Below are 27,573 nucleotides of genomic sequence, written 5' to 3'. Positions count from 1 at the left end.
TAAATAAAAAGCGTTTCCCTTTCATCTATGAATGTCCCTTTTCACTTGTCATAGTGTTTTTATTTTTATTTTTTTAAAGATTTATTTATTTATTTCTCTCCCCTCTCCCTGCCCCAGTTGTCTGTTCTCTGTGTCTATTTGCTGCGTCTTCTTCTTTGTCCACTTTTGTTGTCAGCGGCACGGGAATCTGTGTCTCTTTTTGTTGTGTCATCTTGTTGTGTCAGCTCTCTGTGTGTGCGGTGCCATTCCTGGGCAGGCTGCACTTTCTTTTGCCCTGGGCAGCTCTCCTTATGGGGTGCACTCCTTGCACGTGGGACTCCCCTACGCAGGGGACACCCCTGTGTGGCAGGGCACTCCTTGAATGCATCAGCACTGCGCATGGGCCTCCTCAAGGAGGCCCAGGCTTTGAACTGCAGACTTCCCATGTGGTAGACGGACTCCCTAACCACTGGGCCAAAGTCCCTTTCCCTGCGTCTTGTTTCTTTGTCCGATTCTGTTGTCGTCAGCCGCACACGGGAAGTGTGGGCGGCGCCATTCCTGGGCAGGCTGCACTTTCTTTTGCACTGGGCAACTCTCCTTACAGGGCGCACTCCTTGCGCGTGGGGCTCCCCTACGCGGGGGGATACCCCTGCGTGGCAGGGCACTCCTTGCGCGCATCAGCACTGCGCATGGGCCAGCTCCACACGGGTCACGGAGGCCCGGGGTTTGAACCGTGGACCTCCCATGTGGTAGACAGACGCCCTAACCACTGGGCCAAGTCTGCTTCCCTGTCATAGTGTTTTTAATTTGTTCCTCAACATCATTCTAAGTAAAGAAAAACCTGAAATGTAAATTATTAGCATGAATTTTATAATTCATCTTTATATTGTGCAATGCCATTTTAAATGCCAGCATAAGAACATTGAACTTGTTTGTGAAATCACTGAGATTACACAATTCGTATTTCATCGTTCACACAAGCATATGTATTTTGTTCTTACCAGAACAGTGGAAATGCTGCACAAAATTAACCCACTGCTTTATTTCACTTCTTGTTAACATGAACATTCTACCAACACTCTGTACCTTCACTTACTGATAAGGAAGAACTGAAAGGCACAGGATCTGTAAGTTGTTCTGTCTTTCCCTTTCCTATCTTTTTTTAAAAAAAGATAGATCACACACAATGTTATGTTAAAAAATATAAGAGGTTCCCCTACACCCCACTCCCCACACCCCCTACTCCTCCCACATCAACAGCTTCTCTCATTAGTGTGGTACCCTCCCTCTCCTTCTGTATCATCATTTTTGGCATAAATGTTTGGATAATACAGGGAAGTAGCACAAGTAGGAAAGGCTGTGAGAGGGTTCCTTGGCCGTTTATGTTTCTTAGAACACCACTGCCTACTTCATGCATTTGAAGCAAATTCTGGTTCAAACTGAGAGCAGGGCCCCTGGCGTCAGGCAAAGCCGCACTCCCTTGCCCGTAGACAGACACCAGCCTCGAACTCACCTTGAGTCTTGCCGTGTGCCCGCGCCCAGTGGGTCCACCCGCGCTCTGTGCTCCTGACACTGCAAACGCTCCTTGCGTACGTGGCGGCAGGGAATGGAGAATGCCCACGTCGTGTGCTTCTCCTCTACTTGTGCACCTGCTCCATCGTCCACCAGAATTCACCTGCAAGACTCAAGCTCAGAGATAAAATCATTAAGACTTTTCGAGATGGTGACAGATCATCAAACCACGGGTGGGGCCCGATTGCGGCACCATCGCCCACCGACGCCGCCAGCCCTGCCTGCTGGGCTTCTGTACTTGGAGGATTCTGTCGCTCGTTCTGTTCCACATACCCCTGGGGTGGCCTGGAACGGCACCAGGAGGAGGCAGGGAGTGTGGTCAGCCCATCAGCCTCACCCAGAACGACCGTCTCCCCAAACAAACCCACTCATGCCCTCTAGCCCTGTGGTTCTCAGAGTGTGGCCCCTGGACCAGCGGGATCAGCATTATATGGGCACTTGTTAGACATGCAGATTCTCAGGCCCCACCCCAGACCTACTGGATTGGAAACGGGCAGGGCCCAGCCATCTGGCCCTTAAGCCCCTCGGGTGCATTTGCTGCCCTGGAAAGGTTGGCAACCACTGCTCTTCCGGAAATGTTCCCACCTCACTGCGGCCTCCTGACTCCTCCTCCCTGTGAATGTCACTCGTCAGGGAGGCTCAGCCCCGGCCTAGGTTAAGCCCCCAGTCTCCTCCTTGGTTCACTTCTCCCCTGCTGGACAGGGAGCCCCCGGCGCGTCTGTCTCTTTCTCTTCCTTGTCCCGAGCACTGAGCAGGGCAAACAGTAGACATGCAGTAAGTGATGGTGGAATAACCTTGACTCGGGTTGGGCCAAGGGGGTGGTGACGCGGGATTAGCTGGGGTTTCGGGGGAGCTGGCGGAGGGGCTGACCCGGACCCCCTGCCCTCAGGTACAGCCTGTACACCCGCACCTGGCTGGGGTACCTCTTCTACCGGCAGCAGCTGCGCAGGGCCCGCAATCGCTACCCCAAAGGCCACTCCAGAGCCCAGCCCCGCCTCTTCAATGGTGAGCCCTGTCCGCCCCGGCCAGCATCCCCCCACCCGCGCCCGCCGCCCTGCCCGCCTACTCCCCCCACCCAGCCCCGGCTCCCAGGCCCCACCACCCCACCCACAGCCCCCCTCTGTCCCCAGGTGTGAAGGTGCTCCCCATCCCCGTCCTCTCGGACAACTACAGCTACCTCATCATCGACACCCAGGCCCGGCTGGCTGTGGCTGTGGACCCTTCGGACCCTCGGGCTGTACAGGTGAGGGGGGCTGGGGGGCAGGAGGACACCTGGGGTGGTCACCCTTGGGGCTTGCTTCTTCCCCTTGCTGGAGAGGGTCTGGCCCCGACCCTCTGCCGATGCCCCCTCCTCGTGCCCCACGGCACGCAGGTCCCTGCACAGAAGCACACGGAGGCCCCAGGAACACTTGGCGTGGGCAGGGGCGGGTGCAGGGCAGGCTGGAGGAAGGGGAGGGCAGGCGAGGGGGCGGGGCCAGGATTATGGTCTAGTGAGTTTCCTGTCTGGCTCTCACCCTCCATGGCCCCCTTTGCCCCCTCTGTCCTCTCTCCTCTGTGTCCGTGAGGGTTTTGGGGGGGTGTTTTGCCCCCTCCACGAGCCTGCCTCTCCCCGCTCCTCTCCACCGCCTCCCGCGTGCTCCTCTGGTGCCATGCTGGCTCCCCATCCTCTGTGCCTCTCTCCTTCTCCTTTCCCTCTCTCTGCCCCACGGCGACTCCTCCAGCTTCACCCTTCCCTCCCCTTCCATGGCTCCCGCTCCAGCGCCTCTCTCTGTTTTGCGTCTCCCTCCACATCCCGCTGCCCTGTCTCAGTACCTCCTCTCTCCCTGCCAGGCTTTCATTGAGAAGGAGGGCGTTACCCTGGTTGCCATCCTCTGCACCCACAAGCACTGGTAAGGGGCTGGGGGCGGGGGCCTGGGCGCAGCTGGTCTTCCCCGGCCCACCCCCGCCCCAGCCGGGGGTCAGGAAATCAGGATGGGCGGCCCCTCGCCTTCCTCCTGCAGTCACTCTCGGCTCCTAAAGCCCCAGCACTGGGAAGGACAGGCATTCATCTTTCATCCCATGGGCACATATCAGATGCCTGCTGTGTGCTCATGGAGGTTATAGTCCATTCGGGGAGGAAGCTCTGCATCAAAATACGTACCGATCACAAGTATTTAGGTGGCAGCTGGAACAGAGTATAATAAGGGGTGGGAGGCACCAGCCAGGTGTGGTCAGATCCACTTGGGGAAATTAGTGGGTGGGGACCCAGAGCTGAGAGTGAGCAGAAATAGGCACTGATAGTGGCCGGACTGGAGGACGACATCCGGGCAGGGGAGCAGCATGAACAGAGGCCTAGAAGGGTGAGCGGCCTGGCTCCGTGGGGGGCCCCAGGCCCCGGGGCCAAAGGCCTGGAGATGCTGGAGGGAGGAGGGCGGGGGAGGAAGCTCAGGTGAGGGCCCCCTCGAAGCCCCGCCGTCCTCTCCCCGTCCTACAGGGACCACAGTGGAGGGAACCGGGACCTCAGCCGGCGGCACCGGGACTGCCGGGTGTACGGGAGCCCTCAGGACAGCATCCCCTACCTCACCCAGTAAGTCCCTGACCCGGACCAGGTGGCCCTTCTGTGGGCCCATCGCCTCACCCCCCACCCTTCAGTAGAGTGTCCCGGGCTGTTAGCAGCGGGGCCTCTGCTGACCCCTTCCTGGCCCTTGGAGGGCAGACCCCCATCCATCTGGAGGCTGGCACCGCCCACTCCCCTGGGCAGGTGGAAGGGGGAGGCTTTGGGTCTGAGACCCTGGGCACCGGGTGCCTTCAAATCTTGGGGTCAAACCCACCCTCCTGCAAGTTACCCAGCCTGCAGGATGCATGGCACAAGCTCTAGCACCTTCTCTCCCTTACTGCCTTGCCCCCCCAGCCCCCTGTGTCATCAAGACGTGGTCAGCGTGGGGCGGCTCCAGATCCGGGCTCTGGCCACCCCTGGCCACACGCAAGGCCATCTGGTCTACCTGCTGGACGGGGAGCCCTACAAGGGTCCCTCGTGCCTGTTCTCGGGGGACCTGCTCTTCCTGTCTGGCTGTGGTGAGTCCCACCTCCCTGAGAAGGGAAGGAGAAGGGAGAAGAGGAAGGAAGGACAGAGGCCGGGGCACAGACCCAAGGCAGCCACAGACCCAGGCCCCACTTGAAAGCACTGGTTCTCAGCACAGACGTTGCTCCTATAGTTACTCCCACCTGTGTTACCCTGATTTTTGAAAAATATCTTTAAGACTCGCACACGGAGTAGACAGAATACGAGGATGCCTGTAAGGAGGAAAGACCTCACAGGGTGTTTATTTACATCTGAATGGCGCTCGGTTCCTGCTGCAGTGACTGGCTGGACTAGGTTACAAAAGTTGGGAACCCCTAAGTAAGGGGCCATCCCAAGATGACCACACGTCCCAGGCTGCAGGGAGCCCCTCACGGCCCCACAGCCAAGGAAGTGCCCTGTAGAAAAGAGCGACTGTATGTGCAAGGTGCTCGGGGCCATTCGAACTCAGCCGGAAGGTTCCGCGCTGGAAGGTTCCGCGCCCCCTTTCCAGGCAGATGTGGCCGTGTGGAAGTGAGCCCTCCGGGAGGGCTGGGGTGGGGGTTAATCATTGGGCCCACTGCCCTGTGGGAAGCGGATGCTGGGGGTGGGCGGGGCAGGGGCATGGTGGGAGAGCTGGCGGCCAGGCCCTATCCAAGTACCCCATACTTACCCCCTCACCCCACCCAGGACGGACCTTTGAGGGCACCGCGGAGACCATGCTGAGCTCGCTGGACACTGTGCTGGGGCTGGGGGACGACACTCTGCTGTGGCCTGGTGAGGCATCTCCCAACCCCCATTTCTCCTTCCCTTGATCCCCTGCTCAGCCTGGGGCAAGGGCTCTCCCATCCCCTCTCTCCCCAAGAGACCCACCAGCCCAGGTCCAGGCCCGGCGGGGGACGTAGCCCCAGGTCAGGGGCCTCCCGGGAGCACGGGGGTGGGGGCAGAGCCCCGGCCTCCCTTCTTTTTGGAAGGGCTCTGTAACCCCTCTGCCTTCCCTGCCAGCTAGCCCTTGGCCTCTTGGGAGCCCCGCACACCCCAGAAGATCCCAGAGATATATCCAACTTTTCATAAGTAGAGCCCAGAACAGATAATGGCCTTTGCTTATATAGGGAGAAGCCAGTAAATCCACTCTTCATGTATCCATTGCCTTACAGTTTATAAAACCCATTCACAAACATCTTAGTTAATCCTCAAACTATTCATCCCTTCCTCCCTCCCTCCCTCCATCCATCTTCCACCCTTCATTCCCTCCATCCATTCATCCCTCCCTCCATCCATTCATCCATCTATCCAATGAGTACTTTCTTGAGCACCCACCATGTGCCAGGCTCTGTTCTAGGCATCAGGGACACAGGAATGACATCCGTATTCTAGCTGGCATGTTGTTTTCTCCACTTTCCAAAAGAGAGAATTGGACCTCATGTGTGAGGTCACACAGCTGAACAGGGACAGAGTCGGGGCCCAGATGCAGGTCTCCTGGCAAATCCAGTGGTTGTCCCCTGGAATGCCTCCACCTCTTCACTAATGGCTGACTTGTGCCCCCATTTAGAAGAGCAGCTTCTGTAGGTGGGATTTTCCCAGAGGCCGCGTTGTGGCGTGCATAGACCTGGGCCTGGGGGCGGAGAGGACTTTGACCCCAACACCGGTCCTGTCTGCCTTGTGTCTGGGCCCCCTGGCCGCCCCTAGGTCATGAGTATGCAGAGGAGAACCTGGGCTTTGCGGGCATAGTGGAGCCCGAGAACCTGGCCCGGGAGAGGAAGATGCAGTGGGTGCAGAGGCAGCGGATGGAGCGCAAGAGCACGGTGCGCGGCCTGGGGCGGGGAGAGGGGCCATGCGGGAGCCCACCCCTACAGGGACCCCAGGGCCGGCCCAGCCCTGGCCTGCTCGGCGGATTGGCCTTCAAGTGGGAACTCCTGGACTCCAGGGCCGAGGGAGGGGGGCGTCCTCCCTGCATGGGGTCCACCTTGCAGATTCTGCCCCCAACGCTGAGCGCCTGTCACCCCCACAGTGCCCGTCCACCCTGGGTGAGGAGCGCTCCTACAACCCGTTCCTGAGGACCCACTGCCTGGCGCTGCAGGAGGCTCTGGGGCCGGGCCCAGGCCTCCCGGGGGACGACGGCTGCTCCCGGGCCCAGCTCCTGGAGGAGCTGCGCCGGCTGAAGGACCTGCACAAGAGCAAGTGACGCCCCCGCCCCGCCCCGGCCCACCCCTCGCGGTGGGGAGGCCACCCACTGCCCACAGCACAACATCCCTTCACTGCTAACCCCACCACCTCCATCGGCACCCACGGCGGGCAACGCCTCCACACCGGCCAGGGGGAGAGGAGGGGCCAGCGGCGGGACGGGGAGAAAGAGGGGGGGCTGGTCGGAGGCTCGGAGACCCCGCGGAGTGAGGCGGGGCCAAGAGAGGGGCCCGAGGAAAGGAGGCGCCACGGGACCTCTCCAGACCCTCCTAACTGGAGGGATCCTGTCTCCTTCCCCGCCCCTGGGACAGGCAGTGAGGCGATGGGGGCCGCTGTGCCGCCTCCCGCGGGAGCCCCCGGGCCCGGCAGCAGGAGCCACGCAGGAGCCATGGAAGGGGTCAGTCCACCTTCCCCTTCCCATCTGGGTGTTGGGGAAGAAACGCAGCCCCCACAGCAGCCCAGGGTGTGGTGCCTTGGAAAAGTGGTGGCTCAGAGGGGCCACCCCGGCTCTGGTGTACGGAGACACTGTCCTCCCCACCTCGGCCTCCCTGGCCCCCCACCCTCATCCCCACCCCACACTGACATTTTGCAGACAGATCCATTCCCAAGAACAGAGAAGGGGCTGGAAGTCCGAGCCCCTGCCTTCTGAGACCCTCCGGCTGTCTGGCCAGTCTCGGCCTCAGCGGCTGCCCTTCAACCTGGAAGAAGGAGGGTCCTGGTGGCCGAGGGAAGCTGGACCTCAGGCTGAGGGGTCACCGTCTGGGGAGGGGAGCCTGACAGCCGCTTGGCCACACACTCTCCCTGCACAGCTGGCCTGGTTCTGCCCCCTGGCCTCTGCCCCCTGCCCGGGGCCAGAGCACCCCTCCTTCCCAGGGGGGAGAGAGCCACAGGCCGCCACGGCCACTGTGGCTTCCTCAATTTTGGTCCCTATTCTGAGGAACTTCTACCTTCCTCTAACTCAAGTCCCTCCTGCTTTACCCTCAACCCCTTTACATTTTTTTGTTAGTAAAGACTTATTTTTAACCACTTGACGTTCATCTGGCCTTTTGCCAGTTTGTCAAGGCCATTCCCATGGGACCTCTCATTTGCTCCTTGGCCCATCCTGGGGGGTCTGCATGGCAAAGAGCTGAAATCACATGTCTGGGACCAGAGAGCTCCAGTGGGGCGCAGGTTCCGGGATCCCTGGCCTCGGCCCTACTCTCACCACTCTGCCAGCTCAGCTTCTCCTTGGTCTCGGGGGCAGGGTCTAGGTTCCTTGGGGCCACAGCGAGGAGCCCTGTGGCCATGGAACAGGCATACCCCGGGCCAGCCAGGAGCCTTCTCTTCCTGGGTTGGAGCCTTCCCTTGGGCTCTGCTCACCTCTGGTGACCCACCGAGGTGGCCCTGCCCTCAGTTTCCCTCGTCACCCGACCTCTGCCTCCCTCTCCAGCAACAACTTCTAGCAATATCACCAGACTAGTTAGAGACCCCACCCCCACACACACACACACGTGTGCGCAGTTTCATGCCTCCGTGCCTTCGCTCATGCTGTTCCTTCAGACTGGAATGCCTTTCCTCGCAGCCCCTGCCTTGTCTGCCTGGCAAACACCTTTCATCTCTCACAGTCCCACTCAAAGGCCCTCTCTTCCAGGAAGACCCCCAATGCCCCTCCCCGCCAGCCTCCCTCCGCACTTCATAAACGCTTCTCTCGTGGCACTTCTCACTCTGTATTTTACTTGTTTACATGTTTGTCTCCCCTTCTAGACTGTGAATCCTTAAGGGCATGGACTGTATCTTATGCATCTCTGTATTTCTGCGCCTCGCACGGTGCCTGGCACACAGTAGGCGCTCAATAAATGTTGAATGAATGAATGATTTAACCGAGGTTTGGTCCCTCAATGGGCTTGTCTTCATTGCTGGTTGAGTGAAAACAGCAGAGCACCTTCCGCCGCGTTCCCGTCGTGGGCACAGGCCCACTGACTTGGTGATACTGGACTTGAAGAGCGTCAGCTGCAGTCGATGCCTTACATCGATTCCCTCCACAGCACGCGTGCATTTGCCCAGGGCCTACAAAACCTCCATGTTTTCCAAAGTCCAAAGTGCACAGGCCCACCGCTGGCCGCAGGGAAGGGGGTCTTGGATGGTGGTGGCCCAGCAGTGAACGGGTCCAGACGAGGCCTGGGCGCTGGCCTGGCTCAAGCCTCTCTAACGAGAGCCAGACTCCACGCTGGCGCCTTAGGCCTCTGTCTCTAGTTAAACGCTGACTGCATCGTGTAATTTTCATTGCGTTTATCTGTAAGGTTAATAGTCGTCTTTGACAAATGACACTGGTTTTCCATTCATGGAAGGGATTAAAGAGACATTTATTTAAGTAGGAGAACAGGAAGTCGTGACTAGCACAGGGACGCTCTGGCCGTGGCACAGCTCTTGATGGTGGACCTGCTATGCCTGAAGACGGGCTGGGCTCCAGCTACCTCGGGGCCGGCGCCAGGCAGTTTTCCCACCCCTGGCCGCAGTCCCGCCTCCCCTTGGTGCCTCCCAGCCTGGACTGGGGATCTCGGTACTAGACCCGGCTGTTCTGGGTCAGGGCAGCGCCTGGGCCTGGGTGGGTAGAGGGGCCTGCAGGCCTTGCCTTGCCTCCGTGATTGTCTGGGTCACTCCTGTTCAGGGCAAGTAAGCCCCAAGGGCCAGGCCCTGACCATGCAGGTCACTCTGGGCGTGCCCAGTGCCAGTTGGTGGCGAGTCCCTGGGGCTGGTGAGACATTTTCCCAGGGCTCTGAATAATCCTCCCACTGGGATATCCGTCCTGAATGATGGAAAGAAGCTTCTCTTGGAGCTGGCACTCACCAGTAATAACCAGGCCACTTGCTCTTTGCTTGCAGGAGAGCAGGTGGCACTGGCTTTAGAGACCCGGATTCCAGTCCCTGCTCTGTCATTCAACCTTGGGCAAGTCACTTCCCTGACCTGTTTCTTCACCTTCCAAAGGAGATGATAGCCCTGGATGAATCAAAAACCTTTCAGACATAAATATTCAACACAAAAGAGCTTAAACCCAAAGGGAACTTGTCAGCTCGTGAAATTGAGGTAGTGGGGTTAGGTCATGGTAGTTTCAGGCACAGGTGGATCTAGGGGCTTAAACGGTATCTTCTCTACTCGGTTCTGCTTTCTTCTGTATTGATGTCCTTCTCTGTCAGGCTTTCTCCTTGCAGTGAAGAAATGGTCCCTAGACGTTGCAGGCTTGCAGGCTGCTAGTTCATCAAACAGAGCAGAGCCTCCCGTAGTTCCAGCCAACTCTGAGATGGAGTTTCATTGGTCCAGCTTGGAGCACGTGTCCAACCCTGAACCCATCATAAGGTTAGGGCTTCTTGAGCACCCCAGGAAGGGCAATGTCAGACCCAGTTGACTTACATGGACTGAGATATGGAGGGTCCTCAAAGGAGCAGGGGGTGATAATACCAGAAATGATAGAAGGCAGTAAAATGAGAAACCAACAGTTCCCCTTACTGGAGGCAATTAGGAGGGCCAGATGAGAAAAGGCATGTGAAGTCACTTTGGAAAATGCTACCTCAGATTTCTGGTGCTGTGATTAATTGTAGAGAGGAAATGGAGGAAGACATATGGCCTCAAAGGTGTTTGAATAATACGCAGTTTTAAAAATAACCAGCAAGCGGTTCATTTTGTACGCTTGCCAGCATTTTTCTCATTGCCGTCCCCCCATCACCGACTGTCTCTCTAGGGGACAGCAAAGGGGAGGGAGGAGGCGGGGAGTTAGGTGGGCAGCTTTGGGCATTCTAGGGAAGGTGAAGGAACACGTGGAAGTTGTAGAAAGGGGCGAGAGGCCCTGTACGTGCACGCGTGTGAGAGTGTGCAGTCTTAGTCCTCCAAGTCCCGCCCACAAATGGAGTCCTAGAAAGCAGCTGGGAGCCGAACCCCGAGGGTGAGTCAACCCCAGGCTGCGACCAAAGGCGGCACGGGGTGGTAGAAAGACAGAGGGCCTAAGTTTCTCTGATCTGGACGCGGGGAGAGGCTCTGCCAAGATTGGCTGCATGTGACCCTGGACAAGCGACCCATACCGCTGAGCTCAGCTTCATTCTAGAGTGCTGGGAGGCTTCAACCAGGCGCACAGCAGTGCTGTCCCCAGCAGCCACTTTTCCTCCTTCTGTTTTTAATAAACTCGGGCCTCGTCTTTCAGGGGCAGCAGAGCAAAACGGTTTGGACTGTGAACTCTGCAGCCAGCCCGCCTGGGTTGGAGTCCACACTTTCCATTTATTACTGGGCAAGTCACTTAACCTCTCTGTGCCTCGTTTTCTCATTTGTAAACTGGGGACAGTAAGAGTTCTGACCTTGGAAGCTTGTTGTGAGAATTCAGTGAGCTCATACCTGCAAGGCCAGGCATAGCCAGTCCTCTAGAATATCCGCGGCGCTTACTGAGGATATCTCCCCAGCAGCCGTGAGCCCACCTCTCGGGCAGGCTCAGAGTGGCCCCTACCCAGCCCTGGTCAGGGTGGAAACAAGGGTCCTTTACAGACCTCTTCCAACGGTTAAAAGCTAGAGAAAATCCGGCTGTCGGTTGTCTGTGAGCTATTATGCCAAGTTGCTTTCTCCCCTAGCAGCTGTAGGAATGGGCCAGCAGCAAGGGGTGGGCATTTGGGGGGTGGGGTGAGAGAGTTGAAAACGAGGTCGCAGGGGTGGGGTGTCCGTGAGGACAGGCAGGTGGGAACCCTAAGGCCTGCTCACGGGGCTGGGTGGGGCTGAGGGATTCCAGAGGGTAGAGGGGGAGGAAAGCCCGTCTTCCCTTCAGCCCCTGCACCCAGGACAGCAGGGGTTGGGGTGGGAGCAATGGGGGAGGAACCATGTCAGGGGCTCAGAAAGAGCTCTTTGACTGCGCTCTGCTTCTTTCCTTTTTTAAGCTTGTCTCAATAACCAAAAGGACTTTATCAAACTTTTTATATAATTCACATTGTGAAAGCAATAGGCTTTTACTAAAGATTTAATTTTAACCCTCTTTTTTATTAACAGCTTGATTGAGATAGAATTCGTATAACATAAAATTCACCCTTTGCAAAGGTACAATCTAGCTGTTTTTAGTATACTCACAGCTGTGCAACCACCACCACAGTTTAATTTTATAATATTCTCACCAACCCAGAAAAAAATCCTGTGTCCAGTTGATGTCAGCGCCTCCACTTCCACCTCTACCACACACACACACACACACACAGACATGCGCGCGCGCCTGCCCTGTGCAACCACTAATCTATTTTCTGCCTCTATAGATTTGCCTATTCCAGACCCTTCACATAAATGAAATCATAAAAAATATGTGGTCTTTTGTGTCTGACTTCTTTCTTTTGCTTAAGTAAAGTTTTCAAGGTTCATCCATGTTGTCGCATATATCAGTACTTCATTCCTTTTTTGTAGCTGAATAATACTCCATCGAATGGATATACAATTTGTTTATCTGTTTGTCAGTTGATGGACATTTTGGGTTATTTCCATTTTGGGGGACATTAAGAATCATTTTGCTATGAACAGTCATGTACAAGTTTTTGTCTGAACATGTTTTCAGTTCTCCAGGAAAAATATTGAGGAGTGGAATTGCCGGGTTATATCATAACTCTACATCTAACTTTTTGTGCACCCAATAAACTGCTTCCCAAGGCCGCTGTGAGTTTTCCTAAAGACTTTGATGGTGGTTCATTTGCAGAGAAAGGGTTATTTAAAATTCACTTTGACTTTTAAAAATTAATAGTTGATTAAAATTCAAATTTAAAAACGTAACACTTTTTAATAAAAATTTTAGATTCAGGCTACCAGTCATTATTCTATTCATAAATCTAGTGATCATTAACAACTTTTAAGGGGCTTTGATTAATAGTTGGTTCTTTTTCCCAAATTCAACCTACTTTAGGCAGTTTACACTGCATTTATTCATTCCATAATTCTATTTCATTTTTTAAAAATATTTATTTATTTCTCCCCCACCCCCTCATTGTTTTGCACTCGCTGTATCTATTTGTTGTGTGTTTTTCTGCGTCTGCTTTGTTCTCTCTTTAGATGGTAGAGGGAACCGATCCTGGGACCTTCCATATGGGAAGAGAGGTACTCAGTCTTTTGTACCACCTCAGCTCCTGGTCTGCTGTGTCTCTTATTGGCTTTCCTCTGTATCTCTTTTTGTTGTGTCATCTTGCTGGGCTAGCAATCCATGTGGGCCAGCTCTCTGCACGGACCAGCTCTCCACTCAGGCCAGCTCACCATGCAGGCAAGCTTGCCTTCACGAGGAGGTCCCAGGAATCGAAACCTGGACCTCCTATAAGGTAGATGGGAGCCCAATTGCTTGAGCCATTCCCTATTCAATTTCTTCTTTTTAAAGATTATTTTTATTTATTTCTCTCCCCTTCCCTGCCCTCCCCCCCCAGTTGTCTGCTCTCTGTGTCCATTCGCTGTGTGTTCTTCTGTGTCTGCTTATATTCTTGTCAGTGGCACCCGGAATCTGTGTCTCCTTTTGTTGTGTCATCTTGTTGCGTCAGCTCTATGTGTGTGTGGCCCCACTCCCGGGCAGACTGCATGTTTTTCCCGCTGGGCAGCTCTCCTTACGGGGTGCACTCCTTGTGCGTGGGGCTCCCCTATGCAGGGGCACCCCTACATGGCACGGCACTCCTCACCCGCATCAGCACTGCACGTGGGCCAGCTCATCACAGGGTTTGAACCCTGGATCTCCCATGTGGTAGGCGGGACATTCTATTCATTGAGCCAAATCTGCTTTCCTCAATTTCATTTTTAAACACAATGACAAGCCAGCCTCCCAAGTACTTTTACTGCAATCTAATAAAAGTGAACATGTAAATATGGTAAATTTTAAGTTTTTTCATGTTCAGATTCTACTTACAATCTCAGTAGGAATTTAACTTAAAATTACAAGTCTTAATTCAACTGCTCAATTAAATTAGAATCACAAGGTTTATCCTTTAAGCACTCTCATCTGCCAAATTATTTTAAACATTTCATGAATTTGAGACACCAAACATGTACAATATAATGCAAAAAATATGAATACTATCTGAGTCTTTTAAGCATTTCTATATGTAATTCTAAATCTTCCTGAGGTTGAAAGATGATAGCCAATAAAAGGCTATTTGGGAACTTACCTTCCCCAATGATATAGGTGGGGGTGGGGGGCCACCTTCTCAGATCACTGAAGTTTCACACCAAGATTTTTCTTATGACCCCCAACTCTCAGGCTGAGCCCCCTTTTATAGAGACCATGACGTGGACTCCAGCACTTTTCAAGTAGGGGATCAGATAGCCCACAGCCTGGGTTTCAGTCGTACATTATTCGATTTTTAGTCTAGCCTCTAATCTGTACTCAGGCTTTTTGCACCATGTTTGGATTCAATGTGTCTATTTACTGTTCATTCCTCTCTGATCTCTCTCTGACTCTGGAGCAAGGCTACCTTGGGTTATGTCCTGGTCTGCCAATTATTTACTGTGTGACCTTAAGATATTTAACCTCTCTGTGCCTCCGTTTTCTTATTTGTAAAGTGGGGGTAATATAAGTGCCCATTCATGGGGTTATTCTAAAGATTAATGGTATGGAAAGGCCTTTGGAACAGTGCCTAGCCCAGAGTAAGCATGATGGAAGGGTTTGCTGATTGTTACCACAATTCGTAGACACTTTTTTAAAAAGATTTATTTCTTTACTTATCCCCCCCACTTCCCACCCCATCCCCATTGTCTGCTCTCTGTGTCCGTTCACTGTGTGTTGTTCTATGTTTGCTTGTCTTCTCATTAGGCGGCTCCAGGAACCAATCCTGGCAACTTCTGGAGTGGGAGAGAGGCAATCTCTCTCTTGAGCCACCTGAGCCCTCATAGATACATTCTTATGACATCTAATTAGATTCTGTGCATTTGAGGCTCTGTCTGACTCTGGGTCACAACTGCTAAGGTCATCCTCAGAACCCATTTCATCCCCCTACCTCTAATGTCCAATGCGTCCTGTGCTTGGACCTTGCCCCAGAACCCACAGTTCCGCCAAGGTCCATGTGTTTACTGAAGTGAGTTGATGGCCCTTTAAGAGGTGGCAGCTAGCGCCCAGTTGCCATGGAGACAGCTGGACACATACCCGGGTAGCAGCCAGCGACATGTCCTCCAAAATTCAATCTGCAGGTGGGAAAAGGGCTGCTGAGGAGGCAGGGGTGGGGGCCTCTGCTCCCTCCCAGTCCACTGGGGGTGGCCTTGCGGAGTCTGCCCTGGCAGGCAGGGCCCAGGGTCCCACATCTCGGCCTCTCCTCCCCCCGTAGGCCAGAACGCCAAGGACCAGCGGCAGTCCTTGGCCCAGGAGAGCCTGCCACCCCCAGAGGCCAACGCCGAAGCCGTCCGCTACCTCAACTCCCTCCGTGAGCCCAGGCAGGGGGCCTGGGCAGGGGCTGGGTGGGGCGAGAAAGAAGGCCCCAGAGCTGGGCTCTGTCCTTGGCCCCAGCTCAGGGACTCCTAAGAAGGGTGGGAGACCTATTTGTTGGCATTCTTCAAGGGGAGACCCCAGGGACGTGGGGGTGGGGGGTGTCTTCACCTGCTGGCTCCTGCAGAGGCCAATGGAGGGGGCAGGGGTACCAAGAAGGCCTTGGGGGCGCTGAGGAGGGGGTGGCCAGAGACGGTGGTGGGCAGAGGTCGGAGGTCGAGGCCCAGGAGCCTGGGTTTTAATCTGTCACCGCGGGCCCCTCACCCCAGTGCAGGAAGAGCTGCAGCTGCTGTTCTTCTCCGAGACCCTGGCCATGGTCTCGGACACCGGGGAGCCGCAGGGGGAGCTGACCATCGACATACAGAAAAGGAAATACAAAGACGAGCCCTACGTCATCACACCCTGCTTCCTTGTGCATGCCTTCAGCCACAGTTCCTTGGACAAAACGCTCTGTGGAAACTCCCTCCTGGGTAGCTCCCGCTGCCCGGCACCCAGCGCCACCCTCCTGCCCCCACCCCCGCCCCCACCACCCCCAGACCTTCACTCAGGACCTGCCCCTTGTCTTCACCTGGGGACCAGAAGGAGGCACAGAGGGGATGGCGTGGGGGAGGTTCATCACAGCCACAGACCCGAGCAGAGAGCCAGGCTGGCCTGCCCCGGAGCTTGGCAGTGGCCACCCTGTACCTGAGGCCTCCAGCCTGGGCCCCCGCCCTCCCCTGCCCTCTCCAACCCATATCTCCGGTGACCTCAGCTCCTTCCACCCCCAGGTTACCTCTCGGGGAAAATGGAGGTCATGGAACAACATAGTCATGAGTTCATCCAGGTACTTCCTGGGTCCCCAGCCTTGTCCCCAAGCCAGGGAAGGAGAGAAGGAGGAAGGGAGGGAGGGGCCTCAACGGAAGGTCACCCCAACTCACTCCCCAGTCACCCTGCAACACCCCTTCCCCATACACATACTCACATCCTGACAACCATTCCACCCAGCCTTCTTTTTTTAAAATATTTATTTTTTCTTTATTTCTCTCCCCTTCCCCCCCCCCCCCCCCCCGCCTGCCCCAGTGGTCTGCTTTCTGTGTCCATTTGCTGTGTGTTCTTCTGTGTCCACTTCTATCCTTATCAGCGGCACCAGGAACCTGAGTCTCTTTTTGTTGCATCAGTTCTCCGTCTGCCAGGCCACTCCTGGGCAGGCTGCGCTTTTTTCACGCTGGGCAGCTCTCCTTATGGGGCGCACTCCTTGCGTGTGGGGCTCCCTACGCGGGGACACCCCTGCGTGGCAGGGCACTCCTTGCAAGCATCAGCACTGCACATGGGCCAGCTCCACACGGGTCAGGAGGCCCTGGGTTTGAATCCTGGACCTCCCATGTGGTAGATGGATGCTCTATCCGTTGAGCCAAATCCACTTCCCCCACCCAGCCTTCTGGAAACCACAGCAGGGTGTTTCCTGGGGTCCTCCTGATACCCAAACCCTGGACCAGCCCCCCCAGTGCTCCTCCAGCCTGAGAACCCAGCCCCTCCTGGGGCGTCATCCAGGTGGGGGCTCTGGGCCCTGCCCTCTCCCGCTCGTCCCCTGGACTGGCCATCTCCCCAGGCCTCCTGCTCTGCGCCCTTCACAACCAGCCCAGGCACTTCCCCTACCTTTGGAAAGGGACCTGTTGGTGCTCTGGAAACACGGCCCGCCCAAGAACCTTCGCTTTAAACCCCACATGCTGAAGCGCATGTGTCCTTCAACTTTACATCCTACTGTGGCTTCTAGCGCTTCACTGTGGATGGAAGGTTTTTATCAAAATCTCACCTCAGGCTTCTCATCTGGAAAGCAGAAGGGACAAGATGATCCCTGAGGGGAGGGACGTCCCGTTCCTGGAAAACGGAGCGAGTCCCTGATTCTCCCACTCCGTGCTCTGGCCCTTCTTTAGTCCCTGGTCCTCCCGACAGACCGGAAGACCACTTTACTGAGGCAGGACGACCAGCTGGCCATGACCAGAAGTGTCACGGAGGGAGAGGTAAGGGTGAGGGCCGGGGGCGCCGCCCCCACGCCCGCTGCAGGGCCGTGCGCAGGGGCCGGCCAGGAGCACAGACCCCACGCCTGCCTCGCCCTCCCTCGCGCCCCTCCCCAGCCCCGGGTCCCCGACCCCGCTCTGTCCTGCACAGGAAGCCAAGACCGAAGTGACCCACTTCCCCGCCAAGTCCGTGGCGGGCTTCATCTCCGAGGCCGCCAACCTGGTGCTGCTGCGGGTGATGGCGCGGCGGCGGGCTGTGCCCGGCGACGCCCGCTTCCTGGCCTTGGACACGGAGGGGAAGCTCTGCTTTTCCACCTACGTGAGGCGGCTCCCCGGGCGGGGCGGGGCCTGGGCGCAAACTAGCAGGGGCGGGAGGGCGCGGGCAGGGGGAAGAGAAGGCTGTCCGCGGGGACAGCGTGGCCCAGGGGGCGGGGCTGGGATAAACCCGGGATGGGAGGGAGGAGGAAGCAAGAACTGCATTTGTTAGGGAGAAGATTAAATGGGAGGAGGGCAGTGGAATACGCAAGAGGGATCACAGGGTGTGAGCAACTGAGGGAAGCAACACTTACTTGCACAGAAGTCAGTCCAGGCTCAGTAGCTGTGTGCCGGTTTCCCATATACGAGGTCCTGGGTTCAATTCCTAGTTCCTCAAAAAAAAAAAAAGTCCAGGAAAAATAAAGGGAGCGGAGGGCTGACTTAAAAAAAAAAATCTTTTTTTTTTTAAATCAGGAAATGTGACATCTCCAGCTTCACTTAAATATTTTATTATTTCTCAAACCTGAAGGGTTTCTCCTTTTTTCTTTTATAATATCATAATTGACAAAGCTAAGACTTCCTGTAACATGTGATTATAAAGTTGTGCCTTGCCACACACGCTGCTTCAAGTTAGACAATGGGAGCTGATTTGTCTTTCTTTGACTAGCTTTGTAATTTACATTCCAGTCCTTAAAACAAGGCTCTTCTTTCTATCACAAACTGGACAAACAGCAATGTCTTTAACACAGACAAAGGCCTACCACCACCATCTCCGTTTTCTTTGGAACACGTGTTTCCCATTAACCTTTTCTCTCCATGGCAGCAGCCATTTCAGGGGTTTAAGTGATAATGACAACAGGGCAGCCTGCCAGGGGCAGCAACCGATCCGTCCAACCCCACTCCTCAGAGCCTCGCTGCACGACCCCCATCTCTGCCACTGGCCCCACCCGTCTATCCTCCCCACACACACACACACACACACCCCAACCGGTTGAGCCTTGCTTCTGGAACAGAATCTGTCAACTAGAAGCACTTGTCAGAGAGAAGGCATGGGAAGGGCTTGGGGCAGGGGCAGGCTGAAGCTGGCTCTCTGCAAGGGGACCCCCAAGTTAGACTGTGGATGCTACTCAAATCTGGGGGTGCTTGAGGGTCTAAACAGCCAAGGGTTGCTTGCCATTGATGAATGAATGAAGACGCAAGATGAAGAAAGGACCAAGGTGAGCGTGGGAGGAAGACGCTGGTGGGCTCCCACCTCACCCCACCCCTCCTCACTTTGGTTTGTGCCAGCAAGCCCTGGGCTTCCAGAAGATGCAGGTGGACCATCACCAAGTGGAAGTGTTCATTGTGGAGCAGACCGTACACTCGATTGAGGGCATCCCCATGTCCTGCCTGTACTACCTGTTCTCCGACGGGTGAGCCACCGAGAAGAGGTGTGGCAAGGAGATGGTGTTAAGCTTGGGCATGGGCGAGCACAGTAGGGATGGGGATGGGCAAAGGGCAGACTGGTCATTTCTGAGGACACCAGCCTGACGAGGCACTGCTGAGAGCTGAGCGCCACCCTGCTGTATCCACATCATTTGCCTTTCTTCGTTTATTCGCTCGTTCTCCTAATCCTGACAGTGCTGCCCAAACCTTCCACGAAAGAACCCTGAATGGGAGAGGATGTGAGTACCAGCCTCCAGGGCGTAGGGCATAGCTAGAGCAGGGCCACAGGTGCTAGGTTGAATACTGAGAACCATCAAGTGTGGCAAGGCTGGATACGTGGTAGAATCCCGGGTTTGGAAGAAGCAGCCCTGGCACATTGCCAAGTTGTCAACAGCAAAGCAGGGGCACCAGATCTGGAGAAAATTCTTGAAATTTCAAAAGAAGTACTGACATAGTTCACTACACTGGAAAAAAGTAATCAGAACATTGTTGGCTTTCCTTATTTTGTAACTTTGTATAACTTTTCTGTTTTGAAACACACATAGCAGGAGGCACCATAATTTTTAATTTTTTTTTTTTTTTTAGCGCTTAGTTTCTAAGGGCCTCAGTCCAGCCCTGGCACTTGGGCACACATCTCTGGGGGCACGATCAGTACCCAGTTTGAGTAGCAAAGACCTAATACTTGCCAAGCCCTGTGCCATTATCTGGGGATCCAGAAAGGAACATAACCTAGCAACTTGGTGACAAGCAGGGGAGGCAGCCCGGCGCGGAGGTGCCCAGGGCGGTACCTGCAGGGGGCGATGGTGGCGGGACAGGCTCCCGCGGTCACACCTCCTGTGTCGCGCTCAGGCACCTGGCCAAGAGAGTCCAGGTGGGCTCCCCCGGGTTCTGCATCGTCACCAAGATGCCCATCTTGAGAGAGGAAGGTGAGTGAAGCCCCGCCAGGGTGGGTGAGGGGGAGGGCGGGGGACACCTGGGCCCTCCAGGGGGGAGGGGTCTGTCTCCTCCCGGTCCTGCCGCTCGGGGTTCTCCTGAGACCACAGAAGGACGGGCTGGAGGAACTTTGCCCTCCAGTCCCTGGTAGTTAGAGAAGATTCTTCCTTTCTGGGTGCTCTCAGCTGCGCTCCTGTGGGCAGATTCCTGGGGTTTTCTGGGTGATCTTGGGAATTAATTCCTGTGTGCATCCTGGGAAAGTTCCGGGAGGGGGCAGGAGTGTGTAACCTTGCCCCACCCCCAGACGAAATGGAGCCCCGCCCGGTGTTTGAGAAGAAGCCCCTGGTGTGGGAGGAGGACCTGGAGCTCTATTCCAGGTTCCTGGACCGGAAGGTGAGGCGAGGCTGCAGCCGGCCGGGGCGCCGCGCCCCGCCGTGGCCACGACCTACCCGCACACCCCTGGGGGCTGGGAGGCTCCCGCGTCCCCGAGCCGTCCTTGGAGCGCGCGCCTCCCGTCGGGCTCAGCTCCGGGCGTCGGGTCCCCGGCAGGAGGAGCTCCGCCTCAGCCACACCAGCTACCTGCGGCACCACCCCGAGGCCCGCGCGCTCGTCTCCGACTTCCTGCTCTTCCTGCTGCTGCGCCAGCCCGCGGACGTGGTCACCTTCGCCGCCGAGTACTTCGGCCCCTTCGCCGTGCACCGCCCGCCCACCCCCGCCCTGCGCTCCTCGCACCGGCCCAGCCCCTTCCGCTCGCTGGGCCCCGAGCGCAGAGACCTCCCGGGGCCCTGGCCCGCCTCGGAGGAGGGCTAGGCACGGCCCGCGGGCGGGGGACTGCGACAGGCCGGGGACTGCGACTGGCCGGGGCTCGGCGGCGGGGAGGCGCCGGGGGGCGGCGCGCTTCCCGGGCTGCGGTTTTTGTGGAAATAAACGGGGCTGTCCCGCAGCTCCGCGGGGAACCTTCCGTGGCCTGCGTGTGGCGTGTAAATTTCAGCTTTTCTTCCTCGATGTAACATCCTTAGCCCCATTTTGCAGATTAAGTGAAGGCGCAGAAGGGTTAAGTAACCCTGAGGGGAAACGCGTGCACAAGCAAGATGCGAGCCTGGACGTTGGCGCTCGAAGACTCAGACACTGGGTTAGCGCAGATGGAGAGGCGAGACCCTGGCGCTCAGAATCATTACGCATACCACGGAGCATAATTGCCACCCCCACCTCAAAAGAAAAAGAATCCACCGCGGGGGCGGGGGGGCGGCCCCGGAGCACCTTTGGTCTTGCTCATCACCCCCCAAAACCCAGTGCCACTCTCACCCTCCACCTCCTGCCCCTTCCCACTGAGTCAGGAGAGCGCCCAAACTGCGAGGCCCCAGCTACTGAACCCCTGAGAAAAGGGATAGACGAGTGATCGCCCTTCTCTAGAGCCAATGGCTTGCTTCTGGCTGCTCAGTAGCTTTGCAAATACTAGGCAAGCTCCCCTGAAATCGTTGGTAGGTGGAAGTGATGCCAGGTCACTGCAGCCAGTTGGTCTACACTTTATGATTAGGCCCCCAAATAAATTCTTTATGAAGATCACAGGAGCAGTCACAGATGGCGTGGCAGAGATTTTCAGATAGCTTTCCAAAAAAAAAAAAAGCTATTTTGAAGATTCTTAAGCAATGATAAATCAAGAAAAATGAAAGGCCACCTAAGATGTATTAAATGAAGCAGCATTTCTGTATACTCTGCAACCCAGTTGTTTGAAAATAAGTCAAAATGTAGGGAATACAGGAAACAACTGTTGGAATATATTTCAATGGCTGTGGTAAAACATGTGACCTCTGATTCTTGTTGGCCCAGACCTTCCTCTGAGGGCCGAGCCTGATAAGAAGCATAGCTCTGTGGCTTTGGGTAGTCTCTGTGGCCATGTGCTCTCTGAACTGTTTCTGTGTCGCTTTGGTTCACGAGATGACCACAGTCCTCACGTTACAGTGACCTGAAGCACAGATAGCATAACCCCTTTTATCAAATTAATTTTGCCTCATTTGTACTTCAAAATAGACTTCTACAGACTGGCTAAGTTTTTCTGAAGATCAGTGTACCAATTAGACATTTGAAAATGCTCTGAAATGTTTTCCTATTTTCAGAAAACCAATTTATTTCGTAGTTTTACCCAAAAGTGCCCTCTTTTGTAACTGAGCTCACCTGTCATTCATAATTTGTTTTCATGCAAAGAATTAAAATTGCTTTTAAAAAAAGCAAGGACAGGCTTTCTATGATGGGATTTCAGGGGAGATGTATTCAGCGGCAGAGCTCTTCCTCAGTATTTGATTTTTCCCATATTTGGGTTTTTAAAAATACACATAAGTTCTGCATTTATATCTGATATTTAAATTCTATCATGTCACTTCTAGCCTTTTAGTGTGGCAAATGGTTTTACCTTAAGCATTGGTCATTTGGAATATCTGGTAATAGCTAGAAAATAGATTCTGTAATTGAGTTTTGTGCTATGTGTAGATCATTCTCATCTCTAACGTGTCCCCAACACTGCTTCATTTTCCAGAGAACTTTATGCAAAATAAAGTTTTTCTTCATTAGGTGCAAAAAAAAAAAAAAAAAAAAGCAGAGACTGGTATAGTGAGATGAGGGACTATAAAGAAGTTTGCTCTAGTGGACAAAATAAACTGAAACCTGCCAGGCTAGAGGCGTGGAGCCAGGAACTGGGGACTCAGGGACTCAGGGAAGGTTTCGTGGAATTATCATTTGAGTTGTGCCTTGAAGAATTTTTAAAAAATATCTTATTGTCCCAGTCCTTATTTCAAAAGACATACATGTCTCCAATCCCACATGGTAACCAATTGAAATAGCCCGGAGTTTATCCTTCCATCATGCTTTTCTTTATGAACATTAAAAAACATACAAACAAAATACATAATAAGGGAGGTTCTTTTTCTTTTAAAAAAAGGGGGGAGGGGATCATATCACAGGCATAATTCAGCAACCTGTTTTTTACTTCAAGTATTACACCTCTACCAAAATTATTTTTTAGAAGGGACCGGGGATTGAACCCAGGACCTCAGACATGGAAGCAGGCTCTCAACCACTGAGCTACACCTGCTCCCCTACCAAATTATTTTTAATAGTTGAGTGATGTTCCATAATACTGGTGTACCATAATTCAGTTATTTCCCAGTTGATCAAGTTGTGTTTCCAGTTGTTTCCCATACAAACTATGCAGCAATAACTTTCTTGCACACATATAAAAAGAAAAAAAAAAACATACCTGTTCATTAGAGAAAACTTAGAAAAAGAAGATAAACCAAAAGAAGAAACTGAAATCTCAAATTCCTCTACCCAGAGGGAGCTACTCTTGAACATTTTGGGAAATATCTTTTTTCTAAGCATAAAAGTTGCTGGTGTTTTTTAAGCACTTGCTTTGTTTCAAACACTTCTCCCCACCCACCACCCTCATATCTCTTCCCATTTTCTGCTGTGTCCCTCGTCTCTGCTTGTTTTCTTTAGGAGGCATTGGAAACTAAACCCAGGACCTCCCATGTGGGAGGTGGGAGCCCAACCGCTTGAGCCACATTCACTCCTCAAGCAGTTTTTTTTTCTTTACGATTTATTTATTTATTCCCCGCCCCGTTGTTTGTTCTCTGTGTCCATTCACTGTGTGTTCTTCTGTGTCTGCTTGTCTTCTCTTTAGGTGGCACCAGGAACCAATCCTGGGACTTTCCAGAGTGGGAGAGAGGTGATCATTCTCTTGCCCCACCTCAGCTCCCTGGTCTGCTGTGTCTCTTATTGTCTCTCCTCTGTGTCTCTTTTTGTTGCATCTCTTTGCCTCGCGGGTCCTCTGCTCGGGCCAGCTCTGCATGGGCCAGCTCTCTGCTCAGGCCAGCTCACCTTCACCAGGAGGCCCCAAGAATCGAACCCTGGACCTCCCATATAGTAGATGGGCCACATCCACTTTCCCCTCAAGTTTTATAGAGATTGTTTGATCTAATACATGTACATTAATTATTAATTTTGTACTTAATTACATTCTGGTAAAATTTTCAAACATTACAGATAAAGCTGAAGTCTCCCTAGATTCCCACACCAGCCCCATAGTGGCTTTTTGTTTGTTTGTTTGTTTTTAAGGAAGTACAAGGGATTGAATACAGGATCTTGTACTTGCGAAGGAGGTACTCAACCACTGAACTACTCCCGCTTCCCCCCCCAATAGTATTCTGTAACCATTTTTCATGTGTTGTAACCAGCATCTCTTAAAGTATTTTGAAAATCTTTCCATGCCATTACACAGTCATCCATTTTTGTTTTTTCTTTTTTATTATTTTTATTTTTATCACCCCCTGCTCCCCAGAGGCGACTCCCTCATCTGTCTGCTCATCTCGTGGTCTTTTAGGAGACACAGGGAACCAAATCTGGGACCTCTCATATGGGAGCCAAGTGTCCAACCGCTTGAGCCACTTCTGCTCCCTGCTGGTCGGTGTCTCCTAGTTGTGGCGTCTGCTGATCTTCTTTAGAAGGTGCTGAGGACAGAACCTACAACCTCCCATGTGGGAGGGCGCAATTGCTTGAGTCACATCCACTTCCCCAGTTATCCGTTTTTGAAGACAGGACCAGTATTTAGGCAATCCTCCTCTAAACAGTGCCACATCAAAAATTTGTGTAGCTAAATTTTTGCATATATTTAATTATTTCCTTAAGAATATATTCTAAAAAGTGGAATTCTTGGATTGATGTTCAGGCATTTGTTTGCTTTTTTATTTTATTTTTTTTAATATGCTTTCACCATTTCCATTTATTTCCAAAGAGTTACAAACAACCTTTTAACCAATTCTGTACAGATTAACCATCAGATTTCCATTCTCTACCCTCATTCTATTTTCTGGTGCCATATATTCTAATTGTTAATTCCATGAGTTTACATAATGTATTTCGTTCATAATAGCTCAATCATATAGTATATGTCCTTTTGTGTCTGGCTCGCTTCACTCAACATAATGTCCTCCAAGTTCATACATGTTGTCATATGCTTCACAACTCCATTTCTTCTTCCTGCTGCATAATTTTCCATGGTGTGTATATATTACATTTTGTTTATCTATTCAGTGGTTGATGGACACCTGCATTGTTTCCAACTTTTGGCCATCGTGAATAATGCCTCTGTGAACATCGTGTGCAGAGGTCTATTCATGTCACTGCTCTCAGTTCTTCTGGGCATATATCTAGCAATGGTATTGCCAAGTTCCATGGCAAGTCTATATTTAACTTCTTTAGGAACTGCCAAATAGTTCGCCACAGTGGCTATACCATTCCACATTCCCACCAAAAGTGGATAAGCATCCCTATCTCTCCACATCCTCTCCAATATTTATAGTTTTCTGACTTTTTAATAGTGGCCATTCAAATAGGTATGAAATGATAATTCATTGTAGTTTTGATTTGCATTTCCCTAACTCCTAGTGATGTTGAACATTTTTCATGTGTTTCTCTTCACCATTTGTGTTTCTTCTTTGGACAGTTGTCTTTTCAAGTCTTTTGCTCATTTTTAAAATTGGATAGTTTGTCTTTTTATTGTTGAGGTGTATGATCTCTTTATATACCATGGATATTAAATCCTTATTGGATATGTGATTGCCAAATATTTTCCTCCATTGGCTGCCTTTTCACCCTTTTGACAAAGTTCTTTGAGGTGCAAAAGTGTTTAATTTTTAGGAGGTCCTGTTTATCTATTTTTTCTTTTGTTGCATTTGTTTGCTTTTTAACAGATTGCCAAATTCTGGGATGGGTAGGAGCTTGGTTATGGTCAAGTACAACATTCCAGGCAGGAAAAAATGACATCGGCAAAGGGTAGAGGTAGGAAAGTGTGGTGCATTTTCAAGGTCTAGTACAACACCAGCCAGTAGAAGGCTCTGCAGTGATGGAAATGTTCTGTATCTGTGATGTCCATTATGGCAGTCAATAGCCAGTGTGGCTAATGAGCACTTCAGAAGTGGCTTGTGAGACTGAGGAACTGAATTTTCAATTTGATTTTTTTTAAGATTTATTTTTATCTCCTCCCTTTTTGTTTGTGTTCCCTGTCCGCTCTCTGTGTCCATTTGCTCTGTGCTCTATCTGCTCATCATCTCTTTAAGAGGCACCGGGAACCAAACCTGGGACTTCCCATGTGGGAGAGAGGCACTCAATCACCTGAGCTACCTCAGCTCCCTGCTTCTGTTGTGTCTCTCACTGTCTTTCCTCTTTGTGTCTCCTTGTTGCATCATCTTGCGGCGCCTGCCCATCACACCAGCTCGCTGTTTTGCTTGTCTTTTCCAGGAGGCACCAGGAATCGAACCCAGGACCTCACATGTGGTAGGCAGAAACTCAGTCTATTAAGCCATATCCTCTTCCCTAATTTAATTTTAATTGATTTAAATCTAACTAGCCACACGTGGCTCATGGCGTATTGGACAGCACAGCTGTAGAGGATGCGTTCATTTCATTCACTCAGTCAGACCCATGAAGAGCTGCAGGAAGAGCATTCTAGGCAAAGGGAAAAGCACATGAAAAGGCTCTGAGCATGGCACGTGGGAAACAGCCAGCCAGCGAGGTGGGGGCACCATAGGGAGAGAGAGGAGATGAGGGTGCTCATTCACCCAGATCTCAGAGCGCCATCTAGGCCATGGGAGTTCCCTTTTTCCATGGAGAACTGAAACTGAGGCTGACCCAACCTGGTGCACCCAGAACATTCCCACAGGGATCCCAAGACCAACTTCCGACCCACAGAAGCCCTTCCTCTGCTGTGATCTCTTTCACATGCAGGCGGCTTAGGAGGGAGAAGTCCAGCCTCTTCCCTGACACCTCTGTGACACCATTTCAAAACTAGTTTATTTTTACATCTTATCATTTGTCCCCAGAACTTCTATTACCCCTCCTCCTGCTCCAGAATAATAAAATACTTATTGCTCTGAACAATGGAAAACAAATGTTGAGCATTTCCGAAGTGCCAGGTACTGGGCCAGGTTCTGGGGATACTATGGGGGGCCCATAGAAGCAGGCGTGGCACGCAGTCAGCCCCAAGGGGAAGGGACAGCAATCAAATAACCCCACTGAGAGGTGTGCAAGTATAGACTGTGGTCAGTGTTCTCAAGGAAAACGCATGGCCTATAGTAGAGCATTTATGCGGACTTGCACGTGGGTGAAAGGGGCGTCGTGCTGAGGAAATACATAGCCTGGCCTTGGAGAGATCAAGAAAGGCTTCCTGGAGGAAGAGGTCACACCAGAACCAAGTCCTGAAGAATGAGGAGGAATTGGCCAGGCAAAGGGTCCAGAGGTAAGGGTGTCTGCAAGGGTCTGAAGGTGAGCGGGAGGGAGCGAAGGTCTGACTTAGTTTGAAGGGTTTGGGATGAGATGGTAAAGGGCTCGAGAGGTCAGCTAAAGCATTGCTCTTTGTTCAGGATACTGAAAAAGCTATTCTGCATTATAAAGCTTTTATAGGCAAGGCGAGAAGTAAACCACCACGAGCATCGATGTTTGAAACAGAAAGAGAACTGAAAATGACCAAAAACATTTTTGGAACTTGTTTGGGGGAAGAGATACCCATTACCACCTCCAAGGGAGGAGTCCCAGTGCATGGAGGAGAGCAAAGAGATGCCAGCCCACTCCAATATATGTGTCGGGATCACCAAGAAAGATACAGCTCACACAGGCATTGCATGAGCAACAGTTACTAACATAGAGAAGAGACAAAGGAAGGTCAGTTTGGTGGTTTAAAGCTGTATGCACCCCAGAAAAACACA

The 27,573-nt window shown here is 52.9% G+C and overlaps 2 protein-coding genes across 5 annotated transcripts in view; both read left to right on the top strand.

The window, feature by feature from the left end:
- The window catches only part of PNKD (PNKD metallo-beta-lactamase domain containing), a 67,239-nt gene extending 60,327 nt beyond the window's left edge, over nucleotides 1–6,912 (top strand). For both annotated transcript variants that reach the window (XM_012529450.4, XM_012529451.4), the window contains 8 exons: nucleotides 2,441–2,556; nucleotides 2,682–2,794; nucleotides 3,382–3,440; nucleotides 4,025–4,117; nucleotides 4,442–4,605; nucleotides 5,279–5,365; nucleotides 6,278–6,393; nucleotides 6,600–6,912. In XM_012529450.4, coding sequence (XP_012384904.1) covers nucleotides 2,441–2,556; nucleotides 2,682–2,794; nucleotides 3,382–3,440; nucleotides 4,025–4,117; nucleotides 4,442–4,605; nucleotides 5,279–5,365; nucleotides 6,278–6,393; nucleotides 6,600–6,773 — 922 coding nt within the window. In that variant the 3' untranslated portion in view covers nucleotides 6,774–6,912. The remainder of the gene's footprint in view (nucleotides 1–2,440; nucleotides 2,557–2,681; nucleotides 2,795–3,381; nucleotides 3,441–4,024; nucleotides 4,118–4,441; nucleotides 4,606–5,278; nucleotides 5,366–6,277; nucleotides 6,394–6,599) is intronic.
- Nucleotides 6,913–14,790: 7,878 nt separating this feature from the next.
- Nucleotides 14,791–22,728, top strand: CATIP (ciliogenesis associated TTC17 interacting protein). Of its 3 annotated transcripts, XM_012529466.4 has the most exons (10): nucleotides 14,795–14,917; nucleotides 15,052–15,147; nucleotides 15,479–15,679; nucleotides 15,977–16,032; nucleotides 17,123–17,209; nucleotides 17,358–17,525; nucleotides 18,749–18,873; nucleotides 19,736–19,812; nucleotides 20,124–20,212; nucleotides 20,369–20,780. In XM_012529466.4, exons 1-10 carry the CDS (start codon nucleotides 14,893–14,895, stop codon nucleotides 20,627–20,629), a joined length of 1,185 nt encoding a protein of 394 aa, XP_012384920.1. In that variant the 5' UTR covers nucleotides 14,795–14,892; the 3' UTR covers nucleotides 20,630–20,780. The 3 variants fall into 3 exon arrangements, with proteins under 3 accessions (XP_023447805.1, XP_023447804.1, XP_012384920.1); XM_023592037.3 differs by lacking the exon at nucleotides 20,124–20,212 and having other exon boundaries at nucleotides 14,791–14,917; nucleotides 20,369–22,728; XM_023592036.3 differs by having other exon boundaries at nucleotides 14,792–14,917; nucleotides 20,124–20,780.
- Nucleotides 22,729–27,573: the final 4,845 nt, after the last annotated feature.

This window comes from Dasypus novemcinctus, chromosome 7 (genome assembly GCF_030445035.2).
Source record: "Dasypus novemcinctus isolate mDasNov1 chromosome 7, mDasNov1.1.hap2, whole genome shotgun sequence".
Taxonomy (NCBI): Eukaryota; Metazoa; Chordata; class Mammalia; order Cingulata; family Dasypodidae; genus Dasypus; species Dasypus novemcinctus.
Note: the sequence above shows the minus strand (reverse complement) of the source record. Positions and strands in the feature narration are given on the sequence as shown.

What these genes read in the sequence shown, in the direction of transcription:
- CATIP (XM_023592036.3), top strand. Translation starts at nt 14,893, where the DNA reads ATGTCCTCCAAAATTCAATCTGCAG. An exon ending in CTCCAAAATTCAATCTGCAG is followed by an intron (nt 14,918 to 15,051) that starts GTGGGAAAAGGG and finishes CTCCCCCCGTAG; the next exon opens with GCCAGAACGCCAAGGACCAG. An exon ending in AGCTCTGCTTTTCCACCTAC is followed by an intron (nt 17,526 to 18,748) that starts GTGAGGCGGCTC and finishes GGTTTGTGCCAG; the next exon opens with CAAGCCCTGGGCTTCCAGAA.